The sequence below is a fragment of the Panicum virgatum genome, chromosome 1N (genome assembly GCF_016808335.1).
Source record: "Panicum virgatum strain AP13 chromosome 1N, P.virgatum_v5, whole genome shotgun sequence".
Taxonomy (NCBI): domain Eukaryota; kingdom Viridiplantae; phylum Streptophyta; class Magnoliopsida; order Poales; family Poaceae; genus Panicum; species Panicum virgatum.
In genome coordinates, this window is record NC_053145.1 from 62,113,319 (window position 1) to 62,126,774 (window position 13,456).

Sequence of the window (13,456 nt, forward strand, 5' to 3'; positions counted from 1 at the left end):
TGGTGTGGTGTCCAACCTTTTTTTAGTAAAACACTCCGTTCGGCTAGTTTGGTTGTGGCTGATTTCGACTAGTTTTGGCTGGTTCAATAGTATTATGTGAGAGGAAAAGAAGCTGAAAGAAGCTGAAAAAAGCCGAAAGAAAAGAAGCGAACAGAGTCAAAGACTGTGGGGGGAATTCCCACAGAGAGAATTTTATAAAATAAGAGAAAGAACGTTACTTACAGAGAAGGAAAAGAAAGAACACAGGGAAGAATATACAGGGAGGTGGTTACAATATCGACTCTAGCCATTGAGTAACAAAAAGACGCTGATCTTCTCTAACTCTCACGAGTTGGAGATGCACCTGATCCCTAAATCTTCTAGTCCAAAGTTGCACTGTTGGAGAGCCGTGATAAAATTTTTTGGAATTAGACAGGTCCAAATTTCCCAAGCGGCTATGATGAAAATCTCCAAGAAAAAGAAAATGCCAGAAGTCGCCAAGTTGTTCAAAACCAGGTCTGAAATATTATCAGACAGAGACCACTGAATACCAAGCAGACCCCAGCATGCTGTAGCAAAGGGACAGCTGAAGAAAAGGTGATGAATATCTTCTTCAGTGTTTGTTGTACAAAGAACACACCAGTATTTGGTGTCCAACCTTTACCGATAGATAATTATAATATTTATTTCTCAAAGATCTAGTTGACCTTTAGCATTTCTATGTTTTCTAATTTTCTTAATAATAAGATGATCTATTCGCACGAGGTGGTATACAAGCAAAAAACAATTGTTTTGTTAAATTGTGGTAACTAGATTTTGAACTCGACAACTCTATCCTTGATGGTTTATTGAGTTCAGTTTAGTCCAAAGCTGTTTCGCGGAAAATTGAAGCATTCACTTTATATTATAAATATAAAATAATATGCATATTGCTCTATGCCCATCGTTAATGAGCTAATCAAGGGTTAATGGACTCTAATAACTAATCAGCCGTTATTTGTGTAATTAGATCAACAGTTAGCTCAATTAGCTTATGTTTGGTTCTACTACTTGGTATGCAGATAAGTAGGCCTAAGTTTAATTCTACTAATTTGGTTTAGCAGACGAGCACTTCTTGCTTGTCGTTTCCGAGACATGCCCGACTGCTCGTGACCGCGACATTGCATCGTGCAAGATTCATCCGAACCAAAATCCCTCCTCTGTGTGCTGACTTCTTCCAGAAGATGCGTCGCACGTTTACACGGAAAGAAAAAGGGTTTGGTGGTTGCCCGGGCAGGGGAACATCTGTTCGTGGCTTGGATCGGGGTGACACCGTCACGTTGTGTTTGACCCAGGCAAAGAGGAATGGAATGTTAGGGTAGTCAAATAATTCCGAGAATCTGATTCAGGTGGTCACACTGCGGCATCATTAGCGGTTAAGACGTGCGATCTGTGAAGTGCTATATGCATGATATGTGTGGTAGTGATGCAGACGTGACACGAAGTTCAGAACATGACTAGCACTCCATCGAGAAGTTTAGGCTTGACACAATATTGTGTTTAGCATGGGGAGAAAAGAACATTGTTAGAGCAGGTCTGTTTGGATGGATAAAAATTTAGTAATAAATTTTAGCATCTATTAGTACTCATAGTTTGACTAAAGTTTTTTGAATCTTTGCTAAAGTTTAGTACATTTTTATTAGCACTTCTGTTTCGATGGACAAAGTACTGAACTTTAGCACTTGGATGGATCCAAACACTCAATTTGGATCTTAATGACAGACACGTATGATTAGCAACGGCCGATGTAGCACCGGTCAAATCACAAGACGCGGACCAACAATATAGACCCTGTTTGGATTCTAGAGACTTAAACGTAGAATCATAGATTTTTGATAAAACTCATTCCATAACCTCTAGGCTTATTTGCGAGACAAATCTACGAGCTTAATTAATTCATAATTTGCTACAGTAATTATCCAAACGAGTAAGATTCGTCTTGCGAATTAGCATAGAGGTTCTGCAAGTAGTTTTATAAATAGACTTTATTAAATACTTCTAACTAGTAAGATTCTATAGTGCTTATTTTAAACCTCTTTGATCCAAACGAGCCCGTAGTTTACAGCGATGCTTGCCCAATGAAAGTTACGGTAATTGGATGCCTGGTTCATTGCATGATCGACAACGCCAATTTGCTCGACTTCTGTCGGCAAGAACAATTTTTCTCGCATCTTTCTTGTGTTCAGACCATAGTCACAGGATTCGGGGTCGATGCCTCGTCCCTCGACCCGGAATCGTCGTTCCGATTCGAGAGTCGGGGTCGAAGAGGGTCAGTGTCCCATTCAAAGTTGAATCGTGTTCCGGTTTGAAAGGGATCGCAACCCCATTGCTAGCAGATTTAATTGGGATAAGGAGGTAAAGGACAGTGGATTGGTGTGGTTTTTGTTAGACAATGAGCTGAGTACGTGTAGCATGGTCTAAATGTACTCTTTTATATGTTTTTTATATGCTTGTGCAGATTAGTTTCTTCATTAGTAGCACATATATAGTTTTTGTCTTTATCGACCCGAAGATATCGACCCCGATGAATCAGGGTCGCGTCCCACATAATAATTTATCGTTCCATAGATGTATATCCCCTTCGTACCACAATTTTATAAAATGACGACTCTCGACCCTCGACCCCATTCCTCGACCCGGTCGACCCAGGAACTTTGTGACTATGGTTCAGACCATGTCAGAGTATCATCTAACAACGACATTATGCCACGGAGTGGGAGACGGGGGGCCCTTGCGCCGGCGACCTCACCGCGCTTCGGCTAGCCGCCGCGTTCTGCAAGTTCGGCCGCCGCTGGGTGTTCCTGATAATACAGAGAATATGTTCTTAAGCAACGCAAGTAAAAACAATGGTGGAAGCATTGGCTAATTAACAACCTGTTATTGGATATAATCTCCTCTATCATCATCATCATACATCGGGGTATATAGTAGTACACCAAAAGGGCAAACAAAATGAAGAAAGATGAATCGAATTGTACAGTACACTATCTCACGGAATTGCGAAGGAAATAGCGAAATGCTGCAACGTAAAAACGTTCGCCATTCTTCTTCCAAGAAACGTTTACCCTTTCATGGCCGACCTGGAGGTGCCGCGGCCGCCGAGGTGCGCCGAGTGGCCGTGGAACCCTTTGGCCAGCCGGTGCAGGCCGGGGTGCAGCCGGACGCACCCTGTCATGCTCTGTCTATGCGGCAGCGGCATGGCGCCCTCTGGTGGCGCCTTCTTGCTCTGCTTCTTGCGCTTGCTCGATGAGACCTCGCCTTCGGCTGCCGCGGGGCCTGCGCTCGCCGTCTTCACCGGCGTGCCAAGCTGCTGCACCGGCGCGTATTTGAACACCGGGTCCCTGCTAATGTTGCCGGCGTCGTGGCCTTTGCCTGACACCCTCCGGAACAGGAGCAGGTCGCTGAGCCGCCACTTCTTCCTCCCGCCATTGGCCGTGGTCGGGGGAGTGGAGATCGCCGTCGTGGCAGGGTCTGCTGGGTTCTCGGGCGACGAGGCTGGCTCGACGCCGCTCATGTCGTCATTGCTGCCGGCTCCAAGAGGGGAGGGGGCGTTGGCTGCCTTCGCCAGAGCGGCAGCGAATGGGTCGAAGTCGGCGCCACCGGGTCGGACAAGGCTCCGCCGTAGCCGGGGAGTCCACATCACGGACCTCGCCGATCGTGGCGACGATCCGACGCTGCCGCCTTCGAGCAAGCGCGGCGGCGGCTTCAGAGGGCGTATCTTTCCCTCGTCGAAGAGCTCGTCGGCCGTCATCAGTTCTGTAACACCCGGATACTCCGGCCATTGGCCCGGAGACTCCGGGCATGGAGTTACTACTTTCATAATTTGGTCATCTGGACCCACAACCATTTAAATAGAATATATCACTCTCTCTCTCACTCACTCTCACTCTCTCCCGCGACCTCTCTCTCTCCCTCACCTCCCTCACGGGCTCTCCCTCTTCTCCCTCTCCCCTAAGCTCTAGATTCCAAAATCTTCCATTTCAACTTGACTCCAAGGTCAAGGGAGCTTCACTCGGCGTGGGGAATCATCTTCTACAAGTATTCCACCTTGGGGCGACATCGTTTTCGAGTTTTTCTTGCAAGAGGAGCTAGCTCAAGGTACTATAAGCTAGGGCTCGCCGATTTGGTTGTTTTAGGATGTTCTAGGTGATTTCCTTTGGTCAATCCTCTCTATATGCATCCTTCAACTAGGATTCAAGAGGGTTTCAAATTTGGTGAGTTGGTTTTGTCACAATCAAAATTTCAGTTTTTGGGGCGAAAATGCTGTCAAGCCCGGAGACTCCGGGTATAGGCCCGGAAACTCCGGGTTTTGAAAACTCCGGGCGAAACTCCGGGTATAGGCCCGGAAACTCCGGGCTTGGGGTTCCAGATACTCCGGGTATTAGTCCGGATACTCCGGATTTTTGGGGATTGTTATGGGCCAGGGAGTGCAAATTTTGTGTAAATTATTTGTGGTTGCATCTAGCCATTGGTTGTTTTAAGATTTGCAACCCATGCAAGCATTCTCATATCATTATGCATACGTGTAGTAGCCGCGGCGGAGGGGGTCGTATTCGAGGTGGTTGCGGAGCCACAGGGGCCCCAGGGGCAAGCCCCACAGCAGGAGGTTCGCGAGGAGCCGGCCCAAGGCCCGGCTAACCCCAGTACTGAGCAGCAGGCACAAGGCAAGCCCCGGTGCACATCCCTCTATTTTAAATTATGACGCCTATGTATATGTTCTATTACTTGTGCATTAGGTGTAGGAATTGTTTGGAACCTTAGTTGCATGATTCCCTAGGATTCCCTGAGTTATACTAGTAAGTTTAGGACGATAGAAGTGCTATGCTTAATAGTCGCGATAGAAGTCGAGTGACTCTTGTCACTCGTGAGATATAGGAAAGCTTTAGAAGCCGAGTAATTGCCGGTTACTCGCGAGATACATTATTATATTTGTACTTCAGTATTTGACTTGGATTGGAATGGATATGGAAATGTGAGACCGGGCGGGGATAATGATGTTAGGTGGCAGCAGGACAGGGTTTCTGGGTGCCTTAGCCCCGTCTGTGTCGTTTAAGGACCGGTCGTTGTGGCAGTGCTGATCGGGGATTGAATTGTACTAACCGCATGCCGGGAGTAGGAGGTAGTCGAAACCGGTAAGCCTAGTACTGCTTTGCTTCGAAAGTACAGGACTTCAACTCACCTCCTGGGGTAGTCGAGTAGTCGCGGAGAAACGGGGTTGTATGTTTACTTTTGGTGGTCTCACGTTGAGCTCGGCTGACCATATGATGGTGGGGCGGTCCTGTAGTTCGAGGTGGGGAGGGGAAGGGTTGGCATGTATAGCCCGACGGGGCAAATACGTGCCGTGTTGGTTAGGTCCACCTTGCAAGGTTAAATCGGATCGATTCGCCGTGTCTCGCGGTTATGAGGGCCTTGGTCTCTTTGTCACACCGTAGCAAATGAGATAGAATATTAGAAACATAGAAATGGATACTATTCTGAATCTTAATTGTATGCCTCAACTTGGGTGTTTAGATAGGCAAACATTAGTAAAAGTCCATCTATCAAAAATTTGTGGCTAAAACATGGAAAGTAAGGATACACCTCTAGTTGCTTTTTATGCAAAACAACCCACCATCCAAAGGCCGTGCATGTCTAGATAAGTGGGCTAAGTTATACCCACTGGTCGGGTAAGCCTTGCTGAGTATTAGAATACTCAGGGTTTGTTGCCACCATTATTATTTCAGGACCCCAGGACGTCGACTTCTGCCCCTGTTGCATCAAGTTCATCCGCCGGGATGCAGAGGGGTGGCAGGTCGTGGAGCAAGACCCTTAGGTTAGGGGTTTGTCAGGTTGCACACTCGAGGGCGGAGTGTTCAGCCTATCTATTTTGTCGGGACCGGTCTGACCGGTCTGGTGGACCGGTCTGACCGGTGTTGTTAGGCTGAGAGTGGGCAGCAGTGTAGGGTAGTTTGTTCTAGTGTAATTTCTTTCAAGTTTTAACTTTAGTCCTCCAGTCGTAAATTTGTGAGGGTTCCATCTTATATAAATTAACCTTGTAATTTGAAACTTGGTTTGTAAACTTAAAGTTCTATCGCATCATTGTATAATTTCAAGTATTTTGTGTCGTGCTTGTACCATCTGTGCCCACCTTCGCGTGGGACTACCGGTATTGTTTCGATCGGGCCGTGGGTTGAGAAAGGATCGCCAAATTAAGCCGTTAAGCTAATGCGCCCGATGTGTTCAAATGACGGCCATTATGCTTAATTAGAGTTTTAATTTGGCGGTTCTGTCACAGCTGGTATCAGAGCCGAAACGCATCGGGGGTGGTACGAGCATGACTAATTTTAAGATATTACAAACTAAAAATGGAAATTCTGACTTAGGATGAATGTAGTTTACTATTATGGGTGGGAGTAGTCGTAGTAAGCCCTATATAGCTATGTTTGAGGAGTAGCTAGATGTTTAGTTTGTGTTGAGAGGGTACCGTAGGACTATCGTGCATTTTGCCTCATGTCATTCATTGTTTTAAAAATTTCTGCATCTCAAGTTTTGGGGGTGTTGTAAACACGACATGAGAATCCGGATATTCCGGATATAGTTCCGGATATTCCGGGTAGGGGGTGTCCGGATATTCCGGATATTATTCCGGATACTCCGGATTTGGTTGCAAAAGTTTTCCGGCTTTTTGATTTAATTTATGCTTTCTGCCTTCTTCCATGGTTGATTAATTTGGGTAAGCCAGATATTGTGACTAAATAAAACATGGTTGAATGCAGAATGGCAGCACCTCCAAACCCTCCTGAGTTGGCTCAGGCCATTGCGGCCATGCTCACTGGGCGCGATGAGCAGACGGCACTCCTCCGTGAGCTTGTGGCGCAGGGTAGAGCGCCGCAGCCTGAGCATCACCACCAGCCACCTATTCCGGGATACGAGCAATTTCTGAGCACCCAACCGCCGTTATTTCACGAAGCCGATGAGCCGCTGGAAGCCGACAGTTGGCTCCGGACCATAGAGTCCAAGTTCACCCTGCACCCGTACCAGGATGGGGACAAGGCGGGATTTGCAGCCCAGCAGCTCAGGGGCCCCGCACGCACGTGGTGGGACAATCACGTAGCCATGTTTCCTGAGGGCACTCGTTTCACTTGGGCACAATTTAAGGAGGCTTTCAGAGCGCACCATATTCCAGCAGGAGTGATCAGAAGGAAGCTCACAGAGTTCTTGGCCCTGAAGCAGGGCAATAATAGTGTGTTACAGTATTCCCAGGCCTTCAACACCCTGTCCCAGTATGCGGGATACCACGTGGACACCGATGAGAAGAAGCAGGTCTGTTTCCGGCAGGGGCTTAGTAGCAAACTCCAAGATCGCCTGGCCATGATCAAGTTTGACACTTTCAGTGAGCTAGTCAATGGGGCTATCATTCAGGAGGACGCCCATCTAGCTCACAAGGCAGAAAAGAAGAGAAAGGCGCCGGCAGCGGGATCTTCTAGCAGTGCTCCTCAGAGGTTTCGCTTGGTGCAGTCGAGCCCACAGCAAGCCCCCTTTCAGCACCAGCCACAGCAGCAGTGGGGATACAGGCCCCCACAGTACACTCAGCCACTGGGGACAATCAAGCCTCCTGCTCCTCAGCAAAATGAGCAGAAGGTCTGGGTGCAGCAGCCGGGGGTACGCCCCAATTTGTTTCCGTGCTACAACTGCGGGCAGCCGGGACACTTTGCACGGAGTTGTCCAATGCCACCCAAGCAAGGCCAGCAATCGAGCCAGCAGAGTCAGAAGCAGCAAGTGGCTCACTTCAAGCCAGGACATGTGCACTACACCACCCTCGAGGGTATTCCTGAGGGAGCTCCAGTGATGACGGGTACGTTTTCAGTAAATGATCACCCCGTTAAAGTACTATTTGATTCGGGCGCATCTCACACATTCATTAGTAAGGAGTGTGCTCTTAAACTCGGGCTGGAGATGGAAGGCCTGAAAAGTCCTTATCATATTCATTCACCTGGGGGTCAAATGATTACAAATTTGATAGTCAGGCAAGTGCCCCTACTAGTGCAAGGGAAAATTTATCCCACCTGTTTCATTGTTTTGCCCACCCAGGAGGTAGATATTATATTGGGCATGAATTGGATGGAAAAACAAGGGGTTCTCTTGGACACTCTATCACAGACGGTGCACATCAAATCTGCCCTTCATGGCTCTGTGACCGTGTATCTTAGGAATTGTACTTCTTTAGCCCAAACATTGAATCAGGTCGAGGGCAAAAATGTGGTTGATATACCAGTGGTACGTGAATACCCGGATGTTTTTCCGGATGATCTGCCTGGAATGCCGCCGGATCGTGACGTGGAGTTTACCATTGAATTGCAACCGGGTACGGCACCGATTTCTAGGAGGCCTTACCGGATGCCACCTAATGAGCTGGCGGAGTTAAAGAAACAATTGCAGGAGTTGCTTGATAAGGGCTATATCCGTCCTAGCAAGTCACCTTGGGGCTGTCCTGCACTCTTTGTGAAAAAGAAAGATGAAAGCCTCAGGTTGTGTGTGGACTATAGACTTCTGAATGCCGTCACAATCAAAAATAAATATCCCCTTCCCCGGATTGATATTCTGTTTGATCAGCTCTTCGGGGCCAAAGTATTTTCCAAGATTGATCTCCGTTCTGGCTATTATCAGATAAAGATTAGAGCTGAGGATATTCCCAAGACGGCTTTTTCCACCAGATACGAACTTTTTGAATATCTGGTCATGTCTTTCGGGCTAACGAATGCCCCTGCTCATTTCATGTATCTCATGAACTCGGTATTCATGCCTGAGCTAGATAAGTTCGTCGTGATTTTCATTGACGACATCCTGATATTTTCCAAGAATGAAGAAGAGCATGCAGAGCATCTCCGCATTGTGCTTCAGCGCCTGCGGGAGCATAAGCTGTATGCCAAATTTAGCAAATGTGATTTCTGGCTCAAGGAAGTCCAGTTCTTGGGCCACATCATCTCAGACAAGGGGATTTCTGTTGATCCTAGCAAGATTCAGGATGTCCTAAATTGGAAGACTCCAGAGTCTGTTTCAGAGATCCGGAGTTTCCTTGGATTAGCAGGATATTATCGCCGGTTTGTACCGGAGTTCTCTAAAATTGCTAGGCCCATGACTGAGCTACTCAAGAAAGGGGTGAGATTTAGTTGGGACAATAAATGTGAGCAGGCCTTTCAGACCTTGAGAAGGCTTCTGACGTCTGCCCCTGTCCTCGCTCAGCCAGATATCACCCGGCCTTTTGATGTGTATTGTGATGCATCAGGTACGGGCTTAGGCTGCGTCCTTATGCAGGACCAGCGAGTGATTGCTTATGCCTCCAGAGCCCTCAGACGGCATGAAGAGAATTATGCTACTCATGATCTGGAGCTGGCAGCGGTCGTGCATGCATTAAAGATATGGCGCCATTATCTTCTGGGTAATCCTGTTCACATATACTCAGACCACAAGAGTCTTAAGTATATTTTCACCCAGAGCGAGTTGAATTTGCGCCAGAGACGGTGGTTAGAATTGATTAAGGATTATGACCTGGAGATTCATTATCACCCGGGCAAGGCAAATGTCGTTGCTGATGCATTGAGTCGCAAGGCAAGTTGCAACTGCGTCTCAGCTACAGTTTTGCATGAAACCTTGTGTCAAGAAATGGAGAAGATGAATTTGGCTATTGTAGCTGAGGGTACTCTTGCTAACATTATTCTTACTCCAACCCTTCGAGATCAAGTTATTGCGGCTCAGAAAGACAATATTGGCATAGAAAAGATTAGACAAAGGCTCGGAGAAAATGACCCTCGGGTGGCATGTTTCCTTCTAGATGACGAGGGTGTTCTATGGTTTAAGGACCGACTAGTGGTGCCTAAAGATATGGAGCTGCGAAAGCAGATTCTTGATGAGGCTCATCTCTCTAGGTATTCTATTCATCCGGGTAGCAACAAGATGTATCAGGATCTAAAACAGCGATTTTGGTGGACAAGGATGAAGCGGGAAATCGCTAGGTATGTGTCAGAATGTGACACCTGTCGGAGGGTTAAGGCAAGCCACTTGCGACCAGCCGGCCCTTTGCAGCCCCTGAGTATTCCCTCCTGGAAGTGGGAGGACATCAGTATGGATTTCATTGTCGGCTTACCCAAAACCTCCAAGGGGTATGATTCGATATGGGTTATTGTGGACCGTCTTACTAAGACCACGCATTTTCTGCCGGTATAGACCACACATACGGCAAAACAATATGCTCAACTGTATATGGACCGTATTGTGAGTCTTCATGGAATTCCAAAGACAATCATTTCAGACCGGGGCGCTCAGTTCATTGCCCGGTTCTGGGAGCATTTTCACGCCGCCCTCGGCACTCAGCTCCTCCGCAGTTCGGCTTATCATCCCCAGACTGACGGCCAGACAGAAAGGATAAATCAAATCTTAGAAGACATGCTTCGAGCATGTGTGCTCACCTATAGTCAAAAATGGGATGAGTGCTTGCCATTGGCCGAGTTTGCTTATAACAATAGTTATCAAGAAAGTATCAAGATGGCTCCATTTGAGGCCTTATATGGACGGAAATGCAGAACCCCATTGAATTGGTCAGAAGCGGGGGAGAGAACTTTCTTTGGGCCCGATATGGTAAATGAAGCAGAAGAGCTGGTTCGGGTTATTCAGGAAAATTTGAAGATTGCCCAATCCCGACAAAAGAGTTACGCCGACAAGAAGCGTCAATCTATCCTGTTTCAAGTGGGGGATCATGTCTATCTGCGGGTATCTCCAATGAAAGGGGTTCAACGATTCGGGGTGAAGGGAAAGCTTGCACCTCGCTATGTTGGGCCTTTTCTTATTAGTGAGCAGTGTGGACCAGTGGCATACCGCCTAGAGCTTCCTACTCACTTATCCGCGGTTCATAATATTTTCCATGTCTCCCAGCTCCGGAAGTGCCTCCGTGTTCCAGAAAAGATGGTTGACATCGAGAAATTGCAACTAGAGCCCGATCTTGTCTATCCGGAGCAACCAATAAAAATTGTTGATTTCAAGACTCGGGTTACTCGGAATCAAACCAGCAAATTTTATAAGGTTCAGTGGAGTAATCACTCCGAGCGAGAGGCTACTTGGGAGACGGAGGACTTCGTTCAGTCTAAATGTCCGAAATTGTTACAAATGTATCAAGGTACTCACCAAGTTCCATTTTCCTCAATTTAGCACATCCATTAAATCTCGGGACGAGATTTCTTTTAGGGGGAAGGATTGTAACACCCGGATACTCCGGCCATTGGCCCAGAGACTCCGGGCATGGAGTTACTACTTTCATAATTTGGTCATCTGGACCCACAACCATTTAAATAGAATATATCACTCTCTCTCTCTCACTCACTCTCACTCTCTCCCGCGACCTCTCTCTCTCCCTCACCTCCCTCACGGGCTCTCCCTCTTCTCCCTCTCCCCTAAGCTCTAGATTCCAAAATCTTCCATTTCAACTTGACTCCAAGGTCAAGGGAGCTTCACTCGGCGTGGGGAATCATCTTCTACAAGTATTCCACCTTGGGGCGACATCGTTTTCGAGTTTTTCTTGCAAGAGGAGCTAGCTCAAGGTACTATAAGCTAGGGCTCGCCGATTTGGTTGTTTTAGGATGTTCTAGGTGATTTCCTTTGGTCAATCCTCTCTATATGCATCCTTCAACTAGGATTCAAGAGGGTTTCAAATTTGGTGGGTTGGTTTTGTCACAATCAAAATTTCAGTTTTTGGGGCGAAAATGCTGTCAAGCCCGGAGACTCCGGGTATAGGCCCGGAAACTCCGGGTTTTGAAAACTCCGGGCGAAACTCCGGGTATAGGCCCGGAAACTCCGGGCTTGGGGTTCCAGATACTCCGGGTATTAGTCCGGATACTCCGGATTTTTGGGGATTGTTATGGGCCAGGGAGTGCAAATTTTGTGTAAATTATTTGTGGTTGCATCTAGCCATTGGTTGTTTTAAGATTTGCAACCCATGCAAGCATTCTCATATCATTATGCATACGTGTAGTAGCCGCGGCGGAGGGGGTCGTATTCGAGGTGGTTGCGGAGCCACAGGGGCCCCAGGGGCAAGCCCCACAGCAGGAGGTTCGCGAGGAGCCGGCCCAAGGCCCGGCTAACCCCAGTACTGAGCAGCAGGCACAAGGCAAGCCCCGGTGCACATCCCTCTATTTTAAATTATGACGCCTATGTATATGTTCTATTACTTGTGCATTAGGTGTAGGAATTGTTTGGAACCTTAGTTGCATGATTCCCTAGGATTCCCTGAGTTATACTAGTAAGTTTAGGACGATAGAAGTGCTATGCTTAATAGTCGCGATAGAAGTCGAGTGACTCTTGTCACTCGTGAGATATAGGAAAGCTTTAGAAGCCGAGTAATTGCCGGTTACTCGCGAGATACATTATTATATTTGTACTTCAGTATTTGACTTGGATTGGAATGGATATGGAAATGTGAGACCGGGCGGGGATAATGATGTTAGGTGGCAGCAGGACAGGGTTTCTGGGTGCCTTAGCCCCGTCTGTGTCGTTTAAGGACCGGTCGTTGTGGCAGTGCTGATCGGGGATTGAATTGTACTAACCGCATGCCGGGAGTAGGAGGTAGTCGAAACCGGTAAGCCTAGTACTGCTTTGCTTCGAAAGTACAGGACTTCAACTCACCTCCTGGGGTAGTCGAGTAGTCGCGGAGAAACGGGGTTGTATGTTTACTTTTGGTGGTCTCACGTTGAGCTCGGCTGACCATATGATGGTGGGGCGGTCCTGTAGTTCGAGGTGGGGAGGGGAAGGGTTGGCATGTATAGCCCGACGGGGCAAATACGTGCCGTGTTGGTTAGGTCCACCTTGCAAGGTTAAATCGGATCGATTCGCCGTGTCTCGCGGTTATGAGGGCCTTGGTCTCTTTGTCACACCGTAGCAAATGAGATAGAATATTAGAAACATAGAAATGGATACTATTCTGAATCTTAATTGTATGCCTCAACTTGGGTGTTTAGATAGGCAAACATTAGTAAAAGTCCATCTATCAAAAATTTGTGGCTAAAACATGGAAAGTAAGGATACACCTCTAGTTGCTTTTTATGCAAAACAACCCACCATCCAAAGGCCGTGCATGTCTAGATAAGTGGGCTAAGTTATACCCACTGGTCGGGTAAGCCTTGCTGAGTATTAGAATACTCAGGGTTTGTTGCCACCATTATTATTTCAGGACCCCAGGACGTCGACTTCTGCCCCTGTTGCGTCAAGTTCATCCGCCGGGATGCAGAGGGGTGGCAGGTCGTGGAGCAAGACCTTTAGGTTAGGGGTTTGTCGGGTTGCACACTCGAGGGCGGAGTGTTCAGCCTATCTATTTTGTCGGGACCGGTCTGACCGGTCTGGTGCACCGGTCTGACCGGTGTTGTTAGGCTGAGAGTGGGCAGCAGTGTAGGGTAGTTTGTTCTAGTGTAATTTC

At 47.5% G+C, this 13,456-nt stretch overlaps 1 protein-coding gene across 1 annotated transcript; it reads right to left on the bottom strand.

Moving 5' to 3' along the window:
- Nucleotides 1–3,079: 3,079 nt before the first annotated feature.
- LOC120653747 lies at nt 3,080–3,769 on the bottom strand. Its single transcript, XM_039931425.1, has one exon. The coding sequence runs from the start codon at nt 3,767–3,769 to the stop codon at nt 3,080–3,082; it is 690 nt and encodes a 229-aa protein (XP_039787359.1).
- Nucleotides 3,770–13,456: the final 9,687 nt, after the last annotated feature.

Excerpts from the sequence above, each read along its gene's own strand:
- LOC120653747 (XM_039931425.1), bottom strand. The coding sequence starts at position 3,769 with ATGACGGCCGACGAGCTCTTCGACGAGGGAAAGATACGCCCTCTGAAG.